At 40.1% G+C, this 18,436-nt stretch overlaps 1 protein-coding gene across 1 annotated transcript in view; it reads right to left on the bottom strand.

Annotated features, from left to right (window-relative positions):
- Nucleotides 1-18,221, bottom strand: part of pard6a (par-6 family cell polarity regulator alpha) — a 115,213-nt gene extending 96,992 nt beyond the window's left edge. The window contains exons 1-2 of the mRNA XM_068049923.1: nucleotides 18,076-18,221; nucleotides 17,184-17,406 (exon numbers count right to left, since the gene is read on the bottom strand). Of these exons, the coding sequence (XP_067906024.1) occupies nucleotides 17,184-17,406; nucleotides 18,076-18,174 (322 nt within the window). The 5' untranslated portion in view covers nucleotides 18,175-18,221. The remainder of the gene's footprint in view (nucleotides 1-17,183; nucleotides 17,407-18,075) is intronic.
- Between the last annotated feature and the right edge of the window lie 215 nt (nucleotides 18,222-18,436).

Genomic DNA, 18,436 nt, shown 5'->3' with positions numbered 1-18,436 from the left:
GATCAGAGGCTGGGAGTTCCGCAGCAAGTAACGCAACTCGCCCCAATACCCATCCACTGTCTACAAGGCACAAGTCAGGAGTGCAACTGAATACTCTCCACTTGCCTGGATGGGTGCAGAACCAACACTTGGAGCTAGACACCATCCAGGACCAGGCAGCCTGCTTGACTGGCACCCCATCCACCACTGACGCAGTGTACACCATCTACAAGATGCACTGCAGCAACTCACCAAAGCTCCTTCGACAGCACCTTCCAAACCCACAACCTCTACCACCTAGAAGGACAAAAGGTAGAAAATGCATAGGAACGCCACCTGCAAGTTCCCCTCCAAGCCACACACAATCTGCACTTTGAACTATATCGCCATTCCTTTACTGTCACTGGGTCAAAATCCTGGAACTCCCTCCCTAACAGTACTGAGTGTACCTACACCCAAAGGACTGTAGCAGTTCAAGGCAGCTCGCCACCACCTTCTCACAGGCAATTAGGGATAGGCAGTAAATGCTGGCCTAGCCAGTGATGCCCACATCCCATGAATGAATAATTTTAAAAAAGCAAGGGTCCAAGTGATTTCAGTTAAATACTGATCTTTTGCAAGACAAGGAGCTCGAATATGCAAAACTTTCAGAGCACTTCAGCATGCAAAAGCACACTGTACATCTGAGCTAAAATTATTTCCTCCACATTTAAAGTTATTGCATAATGTAGAAATATGAACTTTGACAAACCATGCCAATAAAGCAATTTTAAAAAAAAGTGTTCCTAAGGGTTAATAGATAACAGCGTAGTACACCAACCCTACCGGCATTCTCAATTCTGGATAGCAGAATTAAGCCACTCATCTGCTGGGCCTCTGGTGCACTTTCCTGGAGGTGGTATAACATTTCAGTTATTGTTCTCATTGAGGAAGCTATGAAATATAAATATTTAAGACAGGTCAAGTGCAGATGAGATGAAGTCATGTGCCTTCTCTTCATTTAGCAAGAGGACAATAAACAGCTTGCCTTCCCTTAGAGACCATTACATTGCAAGAGTCCAATTCCATTAAGGAACATTGACTTGCTGTAGGAGAATTTGGTATTAGGCAAGACATAAACATTAATAATGATTATAAATGAAACTGCATGCAATCCTCAGGGTCAGGGTTAAATTATTGTTCAAGAACTCTGGAGTAACCCATGCGTACTAAATATTCAAGAGTTAGGAAGTCATTTCAGAAAGCATAATTAATCTGGTCATGATGGCAGGATTGCTACTCAACAGGAAATCACCACCACCTACTTGGACAGTCAAAACAGCCATTGATCAAGATTGCATTAGATGTGGAAGTGGAGAACCACAGGTAATGTAGAAAACACTGGTAGAATTAATACTAGAATTGGTAGCAGTTACACAAAATCAGGAGTAGCTGATTAAATTTATATAGATTTTTAAGCTAAATAAAGTCTTCATGGTAAGAAATAAAACCATTTTTAGATATGGATTAGCTGTTTTATGATGAGGTCTTACTCCTTTCAAATTCTACGAGGTTCATGCACAAGAGTTTTATTTATCTGAAAGGTCTGAAGGATCACTGACCTGAAACGTTAACTCTACTTCTCTCTCCACGGATGCTGCCAGACCTGAGTATTTCCAGCATCCACAGTATTTTGTTTTTATTTTAGAATTTTATTTATAATGCCTGTTTTTCTCTCAAGAGCTTTGAACATCTTGCGTATTGCCTTGAATGTTTTTCAAATTTGAAAAAAGGCACAGTGCAAATACAAGTTGTTAAACACATCTTACCAGCATCACAGCCAGTGTTTTTGTAAACTAGAATGGAAATGTTTGTTACTTGAGGGGGCAATCCGGTCCGTAAACATTGGATTACATCACAATGCATATATTTGGTGTATTGTTTCTTACTTATACCAGCTGGGTTTTGTTACATTCTCTACTAGAGAACAGCTAACTTTTGGAAAATACTGGCACAGGAGCAGGAAAACATTGACATTTTGGTGCACACCTTGCATGCAACCCTATTTTAACACCTCTCCATTTCCTGTTTAATGGAATGTAGTTTGACCACTGGCCACAGGGCAACAATTCTCAATGATTATATGCGTGACAAGGGCAAGTACTTGTATTCTAAATAATGATAGATATTACCACAACTGTGAAGTTATTCTGGTAGGCAACTCATTGCTAGAGAACTGCATTCTATACGAAGGTGACTCCCAACCCAGTAGAGTTTTACACTACAAAAAGGACAATTGTGAACCTACTGCCTCGGCAGCTACTTAAAAGAAAACTTACTGATGGAAGGCAAGCTCAGACATCCAGCAGTAAATATAAAGCAGCATTCACGAGGGGAAATTGGACCAAATTAAAACAAAACCAGCTTGCCTACCTCTCTTATTTGAATGAGTGGGATGAGATTTGTCAGGGTTTGGCGGTGGGGCAGGGGTGGGTGGTGGCGGAAAATGCAGTTTGAATTCTAACCACACAATAAAAAAAAGTATATTAGTTTGCAAAGGCTGGGGCTGAACAGACAGCTGGCAGTGTCCAAGTGCATCTAAATTAATAACTTGCAGTTATACAAGCAGTCATGGGCAATGGTGTTTAACGGCAGGTATCATCTATGAATCTCCTTCCTACTGTTGCTCAAACTTTTTTTTAAAAATTGTACAACTCTTGTTGCAAAATATTCTGATCTCTCCACATATGCTGATTGACCTGCTGAGAGTCTTCAGCATTTTCTGAATAGGCTTTTTTTTTGTTAGTTTCTGTCCCTTTCCCTAGCCAATATCTCACTGAAAAATAAGCCACTTTAGAAGAGCTATCCAAGTCAGCCATTCATGAAAAATCTTATCACATGGACAGTAGGGACAATCTTATTATTGCTACTTCCAACTTCTGGCCTATGCAGCAAGTAATTTTACTTTTTGACTACCATTCTATCATAAACCTTTCATACAGACCTTTTGCTAGCCAGCATGAGGGCTGCCATATTTCTTTGGAGGGGTTGGGGGTGGTTAGTTGGAGGAATTAGCACACAGATCAGAAATATGTAGGATTACCAATATACAAGATGTAAATAGGAACCAATTTTGGTTCAAAGAAAACCATTTTTACAGTCAGTCAACAGTATTAGACCACAGTAACCTAAACCAAAACAGCTTAAACAATTTACACAAGGCAATGCTAAATTTACTTCAAAGTCAAACAATCCTGTTTTTGCAGCAGTGGACAACTGCCATAGGCAATTACACGGTCAATGTGGCAAGCTAAAGATCTGTTTTCGGTTGTGGGTGGAGAGGGGGTGGTGCAGCTTATTTTTTTTTTTGCAAGGAAAATTTGAAACAAGAGTTCATTCCCAATTTTCACACAAGCCTGCCTGTCAGAATTTTTGTTTTTACTTGAGCAGTGATGGGTTTATAAAGCAATTAATTCTAAACTTGTTTTACTATAATTGTTCCTTCTGCTTCCCTGATATGTCTGTAACCAACAAAAATTAACCATCTGAATTTTGCAGCTAGCAATTTGAAACAGCACAGCAGCATGTGTTAGTTGCCAGCTGCCCATATTGATTTCTGGATTCAATTCATACTAAGTGAGTCTTGCTTTCTGTAGGCCAACAATGAAGCTTTAGGCTGAAATCCATTTTATATAATGTGCCAAAACCTATATCCTGGCAAGAAATAGCACCCTCTTTGCTTTGATGTTGAAACATTACCAGCTGGAGAAAAGTACTGATATCCCACATGAATCCACAATTCTGTATCTTGTTTAATCAAATACCAAGTTAAGACAAACAAACTCAGAATTCATCTAGGAGATAACCAATGAATTTTACCCTGTCACCGTCATTTCAAAATGAGGGATATGTTCCAATACTATTTCACTCAACATAAACGGTACAATGCTATTATCAAAACCATCATCTCACCAAGACATATCTAATGCAGGTACACTGTAATGAAAGGAATACATGCCTGCAATTCCATTTTAAAAAATCAAGGATAGGTCAATTACACCAGCAGCATGGAATTACCAAGGAATCAATGTATATGCTTACAACCTAAAAAGCATGAACATGCAAGTAACATTCACACCACACAAGTACCAGGCAATGATAATCTCAAACAAGAGAGAATCTAACCATCTCCCCTTGATGTTCAATGGCATTACCAACACTGAATTCCCCATCATCCTCTTGGGGGTTACCACTGACCAGAAACTGAAGTAGACCAACCACATAAATGCTGTGGTTGCAAGAGCAAGCCAGAGGCTAGGAATTTGCAGCGAGTAACTCACCTCCTGACTCCACAATGCCTGTCTACCATCTACAAGGCACAAGACAGGAGCGTGATGGAATACTCTCCACTTGCCTGGATGGGTGTAGCTCCAACAACATTCAAGACGCTGGACACCATCCAGGACAAAGCAGCCCGCTTGATTGGCACCCCATCTATCACCTTAAACATTCATTCCCTTCACCAACAGTGGCAGTGGTGTATACCATCTACAAGATGCACTGCAGCAACTCACCAAGGCTCCTTAGACAGCACCTTCCAAACCTACAAGCTCTACCACCTAGAAGGACAAAGGCAGATAATGCATGGGAACACCACCAGCTCCAAGTCATATCGCTGCTCCTTCACCGTCACTGGGTCAAGATCCTGGAACTCCCTAACAGCACTGTTGGTATACCTACATCCCAAAGACTGCAGCAGTTCAAGACAGCTCACCACCTTACTCATGGACAATAAATGCTGGTCTAGCCAGTGACACCCACATCCCAGAAATGAATTTTTAAAAAAAGTCAAATCTGTGCCAAGATTGATTTATGTTTCAACTAGAACCAATGTAAATAAGCTCAAAATAATACAAATATTAATGGTGCAAATGTTCATTTTGACTATCCACTAACTGAACACAAAATAAGCTTAGACTAGTCCAACTTATGTAGAAACCCAAGATGATTCATTCATGTATTAAAAAAACCATATAACTAAAATTTCAGTGTAACACATTCTAAAATTGCAGAAGGTACAACAGTCTCATGTTACACATTTTTGTAAATCTGACTAGATGATGATCAGTTTTGATACTGTTCATATTTACTTTTTAAAAACACATAGAATTGGCTCCATGAATCAATATGCTCTAGATATCATGCTGTCAATTCCCAGGCCTGTCCTATAATATCTCACATACACGCACGGCAAGAGTATAGCAAGGAGTAGTTGCAGATAACCAAGTAAATTGGGGAAAGTACAGCAGGAAAGTCACTCAAATCTATTCAAGCAAGAGTCCCCTGGGACTGAAGCTCTTGACAAAAGTTCCTGATGTTAACAGTAGGCTCACCATTTCATTTAGTTTCAGTATTTACACATGGATTCATACAGCTTCAAACGAGTCAACTATGCAAAATAATGCTTCACTGATCGTTAATATAAAATGGCTCTAGTTGGTTCAAATAAAAGCAAAATGTATTTGGGATTTAAAATACTCTTAATGTCTCCAGTTGAGTTTGTTCTGCCAGTCAGATCATGGCTGATCTATATCAGAATTTCATTTACCCAAATTTGCTTATCAGTCAAATTTCAAATTGACCCAGCATGCACAGTCTTTTGCTGGAAGGAGTTCCAAATTTCCACTCCCCTTTGTCTGGAAAGAGCGCTTCCCAATTTCATTCCTAAAATGGTTGAGCTCTAATTTTAAGATAATGCCTTCATATTCTGGATTCCAGAGGAAATAATTTTTCCACATCTAAACAAATCTCTATCATTTTAAGCACCTCAGTTAGATCACTCCTCAAGCTTCTAAACTCAATGGAATACAAACCAGGTTTTACACAATCTGCCCTCAATTAGCCTTGATCGAATTCTGGCGATTTAAGCACTGCACTTTGTCCAATATCTCTTTCCCTGAGATACATTGCCAAAAACTGAATGCAGTACTCGAGATGGGATCTGACCAAGGCTGTGAAATATAATCCCTCACTTTTGTATTCCAAACAGTGTCATTTGCAAACTTGGATTTCTAACTCTATTGTTTTATCCAAGTCTTGAATCCTCTTTTGAGTTCCAACACCCTCGAGATATAGACCAAGAACAAATAGGAGCAGGAGTAAACCATTTGGCCCCTCAAGCCTGCTCCACCATTCAATATGATCATGGCTGATCTGATCATGGCCTCAACTCCACTTTCCTGTCTGTCCCCAATAACCCTAGACTCCCTTGTAGATCAAAAATCTGTCTAACTCAGCCTGGAATATATTCAATGACCCAGCCTCCACTGCTCTCTGGGGTAGAGCATGCCAAAGATCAAAGACCCTCAGAAGAAATTCCTAGTTTCCACCTTAAATGGGACACCCTTTATTCTGAAAATGTGTCCCCCAGTTCTGGATTTCCCCCATGATGGGAAACATCTCAGCATCTACCCTGTCAAGCCCCCTCAGAATCTTATATCTCAATAAAATCACCTCTCATTCTTCTAACCTCTAATAAGTATAGGCCCAACCTTTCCTCAAAACAGCCCCTTTATCCCAGGAATCAGCCTAGTTAACCTTCTCTGAACTGCTTCCAATGCAAGTATAATCCTCCTTAAAGGAGACCAAAACTACACAGTATGAGGCATGGTCTCACCTATGCCCTGTACAGCAGTAGAAAGACTTCCCTACTTCTATACTCCATTCCCTTTGCAATAAAGGCCAACATTCCATTAGCCTTCCTAATTTTTGCTCTACCTTCATGCCAACTGTGATCCATTTACGAGGACACCCAGATCCCTCTGTACCATAGAATTCTGTAGTGTCTCTCTATTTAAGTATTCTGTTTTTCTACTCTTTCCAAAGTGGACCACCTCACATCTTCCCAATCTGTGGAATTTTGTCCCCTCACTTAACCTATCTATATCCCTTTGAGACTCTATCCTCCTCAAAACTGGCTTCTCCCACTTATCTTTGCATCATCAGCAAAGGTGGCTACAATACACTCTGTCCTTTCATCCAAGTCATCAACGTAGATCGTTAATAGTTGAGGCTCCAGCCTCAACACAGGGTCCCTGTGGCACCCCACTAGTTACAGTTTGCCAATCTAAAAGTGACCCATTTATCCTGACTGTTTCCTGTTAATTAGCCAATCCTTCACCCATGTTAATATTACCCCCAACACCATGAGCTCTTATCTTGTGCAGTAAACTTTTGTGGCACCTTATTGAATGCCTTTTGGAAATCCAAATACACTACTGCTACTGGTTCCCCTTTATCCACTGCTGGTTACATCCTTGAAGAACACAAATTTATCAAACACTATTTCCCTTTCATAAAACCATGTTGACTATGCCTGATGGTGTTGCGATTTTCTAAAATATCCTACTATTTTCTTAAATGGATTCCAGAAATTTAACTGGTCTACAGTTTCCTGTTTTCTGTCTGCCTCCTTTCTTGAATAGGGGCCTCACATTTGTGTTTTCCAATCTGCTCCAACCTTTCCAGAATGGAGGGGATTTTGGAAGATAACAATCAATGCATCCACTATCTCTGCAGCCACTACTTTTAAGATCAGAGGATGCAGGAGTCTTGTCAGCCTTTAGCCCCGCTTGTTTCAAGTTCTTCCCTCTCTTTTGCCCACGATTTTCTATTATTGGGATGCTTTTAGTGCCTTTGCCCATGAAGAGAGATACAAAATACCTGTTCAAAGTCTGCCATTTCCTCGTTTCCCCTTATTAATTCACCAGTCTCATCCTCTAAAAGGATGAACGTTTACTTTGGCCACCTTCTCCCTTTTTATATATTTGTAGAAGCTCTTACTATCTGTACTTTTATTTCTTGCTAGTTCAGTCATTCCAATTTCTCCCTCTATTTTTTTTTTTTTAAAGTCACTTTGTTGTTGGTTTCTAAAATTTTCCCAATCTTTGCAGAAATGTACACCTTTTCTTTCAATTTGATACTATCCTTAACTTCCTAAGTTAGCCCCGGATGGTGCATCCTTCTTGTAGGAGTCTCTTTTTCTCAAATGGAATATATCTTTGCACAGAGTTATAAAATAGCACCTTGAATATCTGCTACTGCTTATCGACTGTCTTACCTTTTTAACCTATTTTCCCAGTCCACTTTGGTCTTCATACCTTCATATTTGCCTTTATTTAAGCTTAAGGCACTAGTTTCTGACCAAAGTTTCTCACCTTCAAACTGAATGTGGATTTCTATCATGTTATCCCTTACTATGAGGTCATTAATCAATCTGGTCTCATTACACATTACCAAGTCTAAAACAGCCTGTTCCTTGGTTGGTTCCAGTGTATTGTTCAAGGAACTACCCTGAATACATTTATGAACTCGTCCTCTTGAACTTTTGCCAATTTGATTTGTCCAATCTGTAAGAAGATTAAAGTTACCCATGATTATTGCCGTACCTTTCTTATAAGCCATTTATTTCTCATCTCCACCCACAGTGATTCTACATCTTGATCTTCCGAGCCAAGATCATTTCTCACTCCTATCCCGATCTCATCTTTTACTAACAGAGTTACCCCACCTCCTTTTCCTTTCTTCCTATTCTTTTGATGATGTCAAACACCCTGAATATTCAGTTCCGAGCAACCAAGTCTCTCTAATGGTTATCTATTCTATTTGTGCCATCAATTCACCCATCTTACTCCAAATGCCACTTGCAGATAAAGTTTTTAATTGTCTTTTTACCATTTCTCCCTACTCTGACCCAATTTGCTGATGCATTATGATTGTATGCGCCGTCCCTTCTAGTCTGGTTATCATTACCAAAATTTCTACTCTGCGTTATTGCCTTTCTCACCCCCCCCCTCACCTGAACCCTCCCCCCAAACTATTTAATTTAAAGCCCTCTCTACAGCCCTAGTTACTCGATTGGCCAAAACACTGGTCCCAGCTCAGTTCAAGTGAAGCCTGACCCAACGGAACAGCTCCCTCTTCCTGCAGTTCTGGCGCTAATGCCCTATGAATCAAAACCCATTTCTCCCACACCAATCTTTGAGTTAGGCATTCAACACTGAGCTATGACCAAATTGGCATAGGGTAAATAAGATCAGGTAGTAATCCAGAGATTACCACCTTTGTGGTTTTGCTTTCTAATTCAGCCCCTAACTGTTCATACTCCCTTAGCAGAAACTCTTAATCCTAACCATGTTGTTGGTACCTACGTGGACCATGATAACTGGATCCTTCCCCTCCCAATCCATCCAGCCCCAAGATGTCCTTAACCCTATCACTGGCAGGCAACACAACCTTCAGGACTCTCACTCAGCTGCAAAGAACAGTATCCATCCCTTTAATTATACTGTCCCCTACTACTCCATTCCTTTTTACTCCCCCAATTTAAATGGCCCCCTGCATTACTTCATCTACACAGGCTGCAAGAACCTCATACCTGTTGGACAACAGCAAACACTGAGGCTCCTCCAGTGTTACCTCTGGATCCCCAAACCTGCCTCACTTGTAGTCACACCATCCTGTCCCTGACCACAGATCAAATCAGAAGTACTTAACCTAAAGGGCATGACTGCCTCCAGAAACAAAGTGTCCAGGTAACTTTCTCCCTTCTTAATGAATCGTCTGAAGCTCGCACTCCTGATTAATTCTGAGCCACAGTTCAAGCTGCAGATGTGATTGCTGTGATCACACTGCCGTTCACCAACTCCCACATGCTACAGCTGTAACACATCACCTGCCCTGTCATCTCTATTATATATATTTTATTTAATATTTGAGTTTTGAAATGTCACTCAATTATTTGTAGCTGTATTTAGTTTAACTATTAAGATTAACAGTACTTCTATCTCCCCAGTCCTAGTTTAAACTGCTGCCCTAGTTAAGGAGAAAAACTCAGACTCAATCACCTGCATGCTTATGTAAATAATGCTAATAGACCTCCGCTCTCAAAAAAAGAGTCCAAGAGACAGCAAGACCTCAAAGGCCAGATCAGCTTTTCCTTTAAATTCCCAGAATTTAATACTTTGTACATGCGTACTTCACGTCAACTCCATTACACTTCAATTACTTTTTGTACCTGCACACTAGTTTTAGTGGTGTGTATATAGATATCCCTTTACCAATATACTCTTTGCTTCTCTACAACCCCTAGTCTATGACTAGGAATAATGATTTGCCATAACCAAAGTGGATGACTTTACACTTCATATTGAAGTCAGTATGCCATTGCTTTACCTACTTAGTTTATGTCCCATTGTAACCTCCCAACTTGGCATCATTTACAAACCTGGATATACAACTCATTACCATAAATGAAAAGCTGAGGGCCCAGTATAGATCCCAGGGCAACACCATTTGTCACATCCCATCAGAAAAAAAGAGTAACTTTCACTTAACAAGGGACAAGATCTTAATGCTTGCTGGACAATTATCACAGATATGGATGCATCTCTCATACGGAACTGGCTAAATTGGTCAATTTATTTATAAGCTCATTGAATATTTTACAGCTCAGTTTAAATATTTGACTACAAATTGGAGACCTTAGATTGTTTGTCCGAAATTTACCAATGCAATCCTTATGCAGTAGCTCAGACAATAGTTTAAAAGTGATCTTACATAATGCTGCAGAGAGCTCAATTTCAATTACAGCACATAAAATGCAAAAAAAAAGTGGAATCTAATTTGAAGACAGCATGATATAAACCGAAGAGGAGTTAAGTTCTAACTCAAGCGTATCTATATATATTTATCCATCTAATATCCAAGATAAGACACACAAATTGGCATCTACCCAAGAAATGCCTGCATTTCCCACAGTATACTAAGTAGGGATGCTACATTAAGATACCAATAGATGGCTCAATGAGTTTATTCACTGAATAATTGCACCATAGAAACCAGGAAGGTCCCACATTCAATTAAACAAAAAGTACCATAGGTATTGGAATTCTGAATTAAAACCATGATGGGAGCATAAGTATAAATGCAGATAGATAATTCAAATAGCTTATTGCATATTTTGTCTAATCTACACCAGTTTCACTAGACTGCCTGCCCATTTAGATCAACTAAAAATCAAATCCTGTCAGTTCAATGTGGGTTTCATGATATAAAATTTACAAGCCTTTCATGATCATGTAGTATATTGGAAAGCATTACATGGATAGTTTTTACAATGATAGCAGTAGATTTAAAACATACTCCACACAGTCACAGTTCTATGTGCAAAGCATTGTCAGGAAGAATTGAGAAATCTGCTTATGGACACAAAAGAATCACATTGTGGAACACTAAACCTCATTGACAGGTCTACAAATCCAAATAAACCTCTAAATCCAGTAAAAGACCCATTACTTGCACAGCAATTTCCCATATTGCAAATGTCAAAATTTGCACTTTACTCCATTTAAAAACTTATGTAAGCAGATCTTTTGCTTCTCACTTGCAAATATGCCTCACAAATAGGAGGGTTAACAGTGTGCTATCATTGATAAATTAACAAATTACCTTTTTGGTGGTTAAAAGATTATTAGACCAGTCTTAGAGGAGACCAAACTTGGAATGCAAACCATAAAATACATTCATAACTCTTCCTTCAGGAGGAGTGTTATTGTTGGCCAAAAAGCTGTAGGGAAGTTGGGGGAAGAGAAACTGGTAGATGTGGTTTCTTGTTGCAAGAAAAAAAAAAGGGGTGACACTGACCAGGTCTATGGACCTGCTCATAACATGAGACTGTTTCAAGTCAGCTGTTCATTTACATTGTAAATTGGAATGGGGGTGAGGAGGTGGAGGACACAGCTACGTTTAATCCTTTAGGAGGTGAAGAAAATCAACTGTACACAAAGCATTTTTGCTGAGCAGAATTTTATGTCTAAAGCATTGCTACTGCAAGACAGTCCTATCCACTTTGAGGTCAGGGTTTACCAATCTTGTGTTTCTTTGCATCAGCAAACATTCCATAAAAAGCTAGAGACAACTGCTTCATGATTGCAGCTCCTGCTACACTTCATACAATTCCTTATTTATCCTAGAATTACAACTTGCATTTATACAGCATCTTTTAACAGATTAAAATAGAAAGACACCCCAAAGCACTTCAAACAATCAGCAAGTTGCACTAATGAATCTAAATCCATTTCAGGTTTAAAGACTCCTACCATTTCAGTTTTTCTCCAGAGTTTTCCAGTTTACTATGATTTACCAAATTGTGCCAAGCATCTTGTAAAATTGAAACTCCAGCTCTGGCAAAATTTTCCTTTTGCATCATGTAAGATACTTTCCAAAAATAATTTTAATGGAATATTAAACACTGTCCAGCATTTAGTCACCATGGCACAAAACCCCATATTAAAAACAGTAAAATCAGGTGCCATTGAAGCCAACTAGAACACTTATATAAACTATTCATTTAAAAAAGGTCTGAGCATTTCATATGGAGGTAAATATAGAAAAAGAGCAGCGCACACAAATGAATGGTAATGAACTTGACTACGGTGATTTGTGATACAGAACGCTGCAGTTGATGATTGCCTGAAAGATTCAGTACTGGGCATCGCCAATGGTATTCCATGTGGAGGGTTAGGATTGAAAGAATACTATGGTGCAGCTGCAGCAGTTTGATATTCCTGGCATAAACTGGCAAGCCCAGGTTTAAAAGGAATAGTTTGTTAGATGCAACTAACTTTAGAATTAAGAGGTCCTGTTCATGCCACATTTTAAATTGCATGAATTATATACTATGGGATAGAGGGTAGGTGATGTCATGAGCAGTATTTTTTTGCCATTTTCTTTTGCTTTTGAGGTTTACGATACAAGATTTAAAAATTTTTTTTTTACTGCTGTGGATGCTCAAACTCAGGCTTACAGATTCAAGTAAACGTGTGTTTTTCTTGCATTTCTAACTACATAGTCTCATGAAGCAGGGGAGTTAGAGAGGTGGGAAGAATGAGGATGAAATTTCATCATTCACCTGGCTAGCACAACCATCTGCTAGTACACAGATAGCAATGACCTTCCAGCCAATAACACCTAGCCTGTTCAGCATTTCCCCGGAAAGTTCTTACAATATATCCACTGGAGTGATAGCAGAAACCAGTCCATAAAGTTAGCTCACAACAAATACTTAAGATGCTGTATTGGAATTGATGTGGTTTGTTGTATATCTTTATCAGCATTGCTCAACTATATCCAGACACTTAAACGTCTTCAACGTGTGTCATTGCATTCTTACATTTTGGCAGCATGCCATTTGCTTATCTACCAGAAAAGCATTGCAATAAAAACAATTAAAACACAAAAAAAAGATATTTTGTATTAACCCATCATCAAAATATCAATAGGAAACAGGAAGTTATGAGCCATCAGTTTAACTCTTCAGTGACTGCACAGATAACATTACAAAATTCACAGTCAGACAGATTTTAAACACTAATAGAACATGGTTCAGCAATCCTGCAAGTCACATTTTACCAAAGCTAAGCCAACTACAATTATTTATATAGTGCCTGTAAATTTAGAAATGCCACAGGAGCATATCAAACAAAATTTGACAAAAACAGATATTGGGGCAGATGACCAAAAGCTTGGTCAAAGCAGTAGGTTAAGGAGCATCATACAAGAAGACAAAAAAAAGAGAGGCAGAGGAAGGCTTGCAAGGAAATTCCAGAGCTTAGCACCTCGGCAGCTGAAGGCATACCATTAATCGTGAAGTGATTAAAATCAGTGTTGATCAAGAGACCAGAATTGGAGGCGCACAGATAACTGAGGGTTGTCAGGCTGGAGGAAGTTACAGAAATAGGGAGGGGTGAGGCCATGGGGAGACTTATAAACAAAGATAATAATTTTAAAAATTGAGGTTTTGCTGAACAGGGAGCCAAATGTAGGTCAGCAAACAGGGGTGATGGGTGAACAGGACTTGGTGCAAGTTAGGACCCAGGCAGCAGAGTTTTGGATGGGCAAGTTTGCAGAGAGTAGAATATAGAAGGCTGACCAGGAATGCATTGGAATAGTCAAGTCCAGAGGCAACATAAGATATGAATGAGAGTATCATTAGCAGATGAGCAGGGCAGTGTCAGAGGTGGAAATGGGCAGTCTTAATGAAGACACAGATAAATGGTTGGATCATCTTGGGGGTCAAATATGACACCAAGGTTGTGAACAGTCTGGTTCAAACTCAGACAGTTTCTAGAGAGGAGAAGTAGTTAATGGCGTTTGTAGTGGGGACTGAAGACAATGGCTTCAGACTTCCCAATATTTAATTGGAGAAAATTTCTGCTTTACTAGTACTGGATGTCAGGCAAGCAGTCTAACAATTTAAAGACAGTAAGAAAGGTGGTGGTCAAGTACAGCTAGATGCCATCATCAGATGTGCGGAAACTAATGCTGTCTTCTCAGATGATATCGCCTAGGGGCAGCATGTGGATGAGAAACAGGGGGACCAAGGACAGTTCCTTAATGGACAACAGAGATAAAAGATGCTAGAGTGGAAAGAGAAGCTACTGCAGGTGATACTCTGACTACAATTAGATAGACAGAACAGAACCCAGCTGGATGATGGTGAAGAGATATCAGAAGAGGATGGGTTAATCAACCGTGACAAAGTGTGCAGACAGGTTGAGAAGCAGGAGGAGGAATAGTTTACTTTTGTCAGTCACATAGAATGGCATTTGTGACTTTGATAAAGAGCCATCGCGGTACTGTGGCAAGGATGGAAATCTAATTGGTGGGATTCAACATGGGAGTTTTGGGAAAGATGGGTGCAGATTTGAGAGAGGACAAGTTCAAGGACTTGGAGGCAAGTATGGGGGTGCAGTTTGCAAGGATGGAGGGGCCAAGGTTTCCCTGCTCCCCCCCCCCCCACCCCCACCCCCGACCCACCCAAGAGATGGGTGATGACAACAGATTTGAAGGAAAGGGCATCAAATACCCGAGAGAGAGAACAGTTAGTAATATCAGCTAACATGAGAGCCAAGAAGGGAAGTTATGTGGTCAGCAGTTTATTGGGAATAGGATCAAGGGAGCAGAAGGTGAGTCTCATGGACAAGGTGAGCACAGAAGGGGAAATAGGAAAGAAACTAGAGAAAAGGGAGCAAGTTTCGTGGAAACATTAGAGGATGTTTGGACTGGTGGGCTAGGTGAAAAGGAGGGAAGCAGCAGAGCCAACTGATCAAATGTTCTAAATCTCTGACAAAAGTCATAAGCTGCTCACGCTTGTTACTGGAGGTGAGGATGGAAGAGACAGGAGTTTAAGACAACAGTTTGCAGTAGAGAAAAGTCAGGGGTCAACTTTGCATTCCAGGATTTTCCTTGAATATTGAGCTATTTTGACCAATTTAGGGAGGATAGGAGTGCAGTGAACTCAAGAGAGAGTGCAAGATGAGATGGAGGTTGAAATCACTGAGGATGAGACGTTACTTGCTGCAGAGGATGGGGAAGGAAAAGTAGGTGAAGATACCTCAGGTGATCATTTTTTTTTTTAAACTGATACCGGATGGGTGTTAGGAAACAAGGATTTCAAATGAGAGGGGAGGAACAAGGTGAGATACCTCAAAAAAAAAAGGAGTGCTGGAGGGGTGTGGAATGGAAAAAAAAAAACAGACCAAGGTGTGGTTTGGTGTTAAAAGCCGCAATGGCACTACGAGACAGAGAGCTGATCATTTGACAGAGGCCACAGGGCCAGTACTGGATGGGGTGGGTTGGACGGAGAGCAGATAAAGCAGTAAATACCTCCTCCAAAAGTGAAATATTTGAAATCGCCTCCATCCAAACAACTGCTAATGTTCAATCCATTAAGCACTGTAATACAGTATATTTTTAACCCCCACCCGCATGTTAAACCTTCACTTGAAACATTGTTAGTTCAATTTACCTTCAGTTATGACATCCTGTTATTTTGACAACAGCAAGAGGGCAAAAGATAAAATACAAATGATAGTTTCTAATGGAACCTCATAAGCCGCCATTCAATTATCCTTAAGCAATCAAAAGATCTAACTAAATGATTAAATAACCCTATTGGAGTACATACACACTTCATAATTGAATTTGTAGCCATTCTCAATTCATGGGTAGCACAGAGGATGCTGAAGTCCTGAAACTTACTTTGGTAAACTCTAGTTTATGTACAACAACGGGTAGTCAAAGTACCTCTACGCTGCACATGTAACTTCTCAATTATGCTGCATCATTAAGGCATCATGGGGCACACCATTAACTTATCACAGCTGTTTGTATCTGTGGTTGGCAATGTAATCCAAGGTATTTAAAAATTGCAGGGTTGGCAGATTTTGTTTCCTACTTAATAATATAGTTTTTTTTGGGGGGGGGGGGGGGAGAAAAATGAAATCTTGGTCATTTTGTTGTTGCGAAGTTTGTAGTCCATACTGTAATTTTAATGTCTACAAATCAGCCATCTTTCTGCAGACTCCAATGAGCAGGAGGGAAAAGTGAAAATTGCAGATGTAGATCAGCACATCACAAAGGATGGAATCCTTCCTCTATGAAGACTATGGGATGCATATTTATCAATTGCATTTGGGGTACTTTTAGGATATCAGTTTCACAGCCCAAAGAGGAATATTTTTTTGGTTCAAAGTGCCCTCCTTTTAGTACAAAGTGAAAATAAACCTAACCAGGAACCAGCAACCCTGCAGAGTCAATTCACCAGCCATAAAACATTTTAACCCACAAAACCTAACCAATGAGTATAACAGGGAACAGGGAGTTTAGTTCATTTCTCCCAAGAAAAATCTGTATTTTATAGTCATTTTGATCCCCAAGTCTGGTACTGGCAGCATTGAGTCAGTGTGTCTTATTTGTGCTAAATATAGATACAGGCAAAGTGAACAATGGATAAATCTTAGGTTAAAAATAGCCATTTCATTGAAAGTGACTGCACACTAATGCTATTTTTTTTCTGGGTTCTTTCAGTCAGGATTAACGGGATTCCGTGCATAGTTAAGACCTTTTATGACTATCGGCAGAGTTACAAGGTTCCCTGTGTATTTAGGATAAGAAATGATTAAGGCATCAATAGGGCGCTCTCACCAGCCGCGGCTATATCTGCAGTTTCTAGTCCTAACCGAGAACATTTAGCCCACTATCAGATTCCACGTTACTCTCGCTATATATCTTAAAAGGGCAATTTTTTTTTTCATATAAGCGAAACATCTTCGGCGACCAGGCTTTCAATAAAAACGTTGCCAATTAGCAGGTTTTGGACTTACCCCGTCTCTGAATGATGACTCGCAGTAGAGGGTTAGCAGACGACACCGCTTTATGATAATTGTCATCATTGTTAATGGGTAGCAAATCCCCGTGGATGTCGGTGTATCCCAACAATACGTCCACATACGGGATCTGATGGACGGCTTGAATCAGCTGGTAAAATTCCTGAAAACCTCCAACATTTGAACGTTTTAGAGCAAATCTTCTAAATTCGGCATCGAACTGCGATAAAAAGATAATTGGGAAAAATGAAGAGTTTGCAGCACCTGCCCGTTTAAACGCGGGGTAGCAGTTAGGGTTCCAATTCATCAGAACAATTACACTAATCCAATGCTCCAAAAAAAAGTTTTAAAAATCCAGAATATAATTTTGTAAACGGTAATATTTTCGCGAGTGAAGCCCTGTCAGTCAAACTCTTGCAATACGTATTAAACATGGCTCCAATATTGCAATCATAATTCAGATTATTGGATGTTGACAAACTGCTCGCTCTAACATCGCTCAAAAGTGTCCGTGGAAGAAGCAAGAACAAAACAAGAGCCGCAGCAACATAATCCATCAGATTCTAACCATTGCAGGCGCCTTGAATTTTTAAAGGAAGGTGAGGTTTGTTTACATTAATAGCGGATCAATTCGCTCCCAGGAACGGTACGTCCCAGGCAACCGTAGTCTGTACGCAGTTGCGACTGTAACACACACAGAACCCCTGGACAGCATTCAGAGAGCAGTAATCGGTAGAACGGAGACCCGTTTTGTTGTATTGTTACATAACCTGAACCACCTTACATCTCTGCCAAAAAAAAACAAATCCCACCGCGCTATAGGAAGCCACTTTAGCATTGAGAGAAATACTGATTTTGCAGAAGAAAACAAATAACTAGCAAACTCTACCTTGCTTTTCACTTCGATAATATTGTCCACAGTTCTGGCTGGCGTCCTGTGATGTTTGGACATGGTCTCACTACGTTGCCCGCCGTTTCTGTAAACCATGCACCGCTAAAACTCTGCTGCAGGTAGCTGCACTATTACCGTATAGAATTGACTTCTGCGAGAATACCAGTGGCCCGGCACTACGTCACCACGCGATGATGACTCCCGCCTCCTCAAATTCATGAATGGCTGCTTGGCGCGGCGGGGGCGTGACCAGGACAGGTATCATTATGACGTCATCCGGAATGTTGCTGACAAGTAACGATAGCAACACGAGAACGCGATTGTAATTTACCCCATTCCAAAAGAATGATTTTCAGGC

This window comes from Heterodontus francisci, chromosome 17 (genome assembly GCF_036365525.1).
Source record: "Heterodontus francisci isolate sHetFra1 chromosome 17, sHetFra1.hap1, whole genome shotgun sequence".
NCBI classification, from domain to species: domain Eukaryota; kingdom Metazoa; phylum Chordata; class Chondrichthyes; order Heterodontiformes; family Heterodontidae; genus Heterodontus; species Heterodontus francisci.
This window is presented reverse-complemented; position numbering and strand designations above follow the sequence as displayed.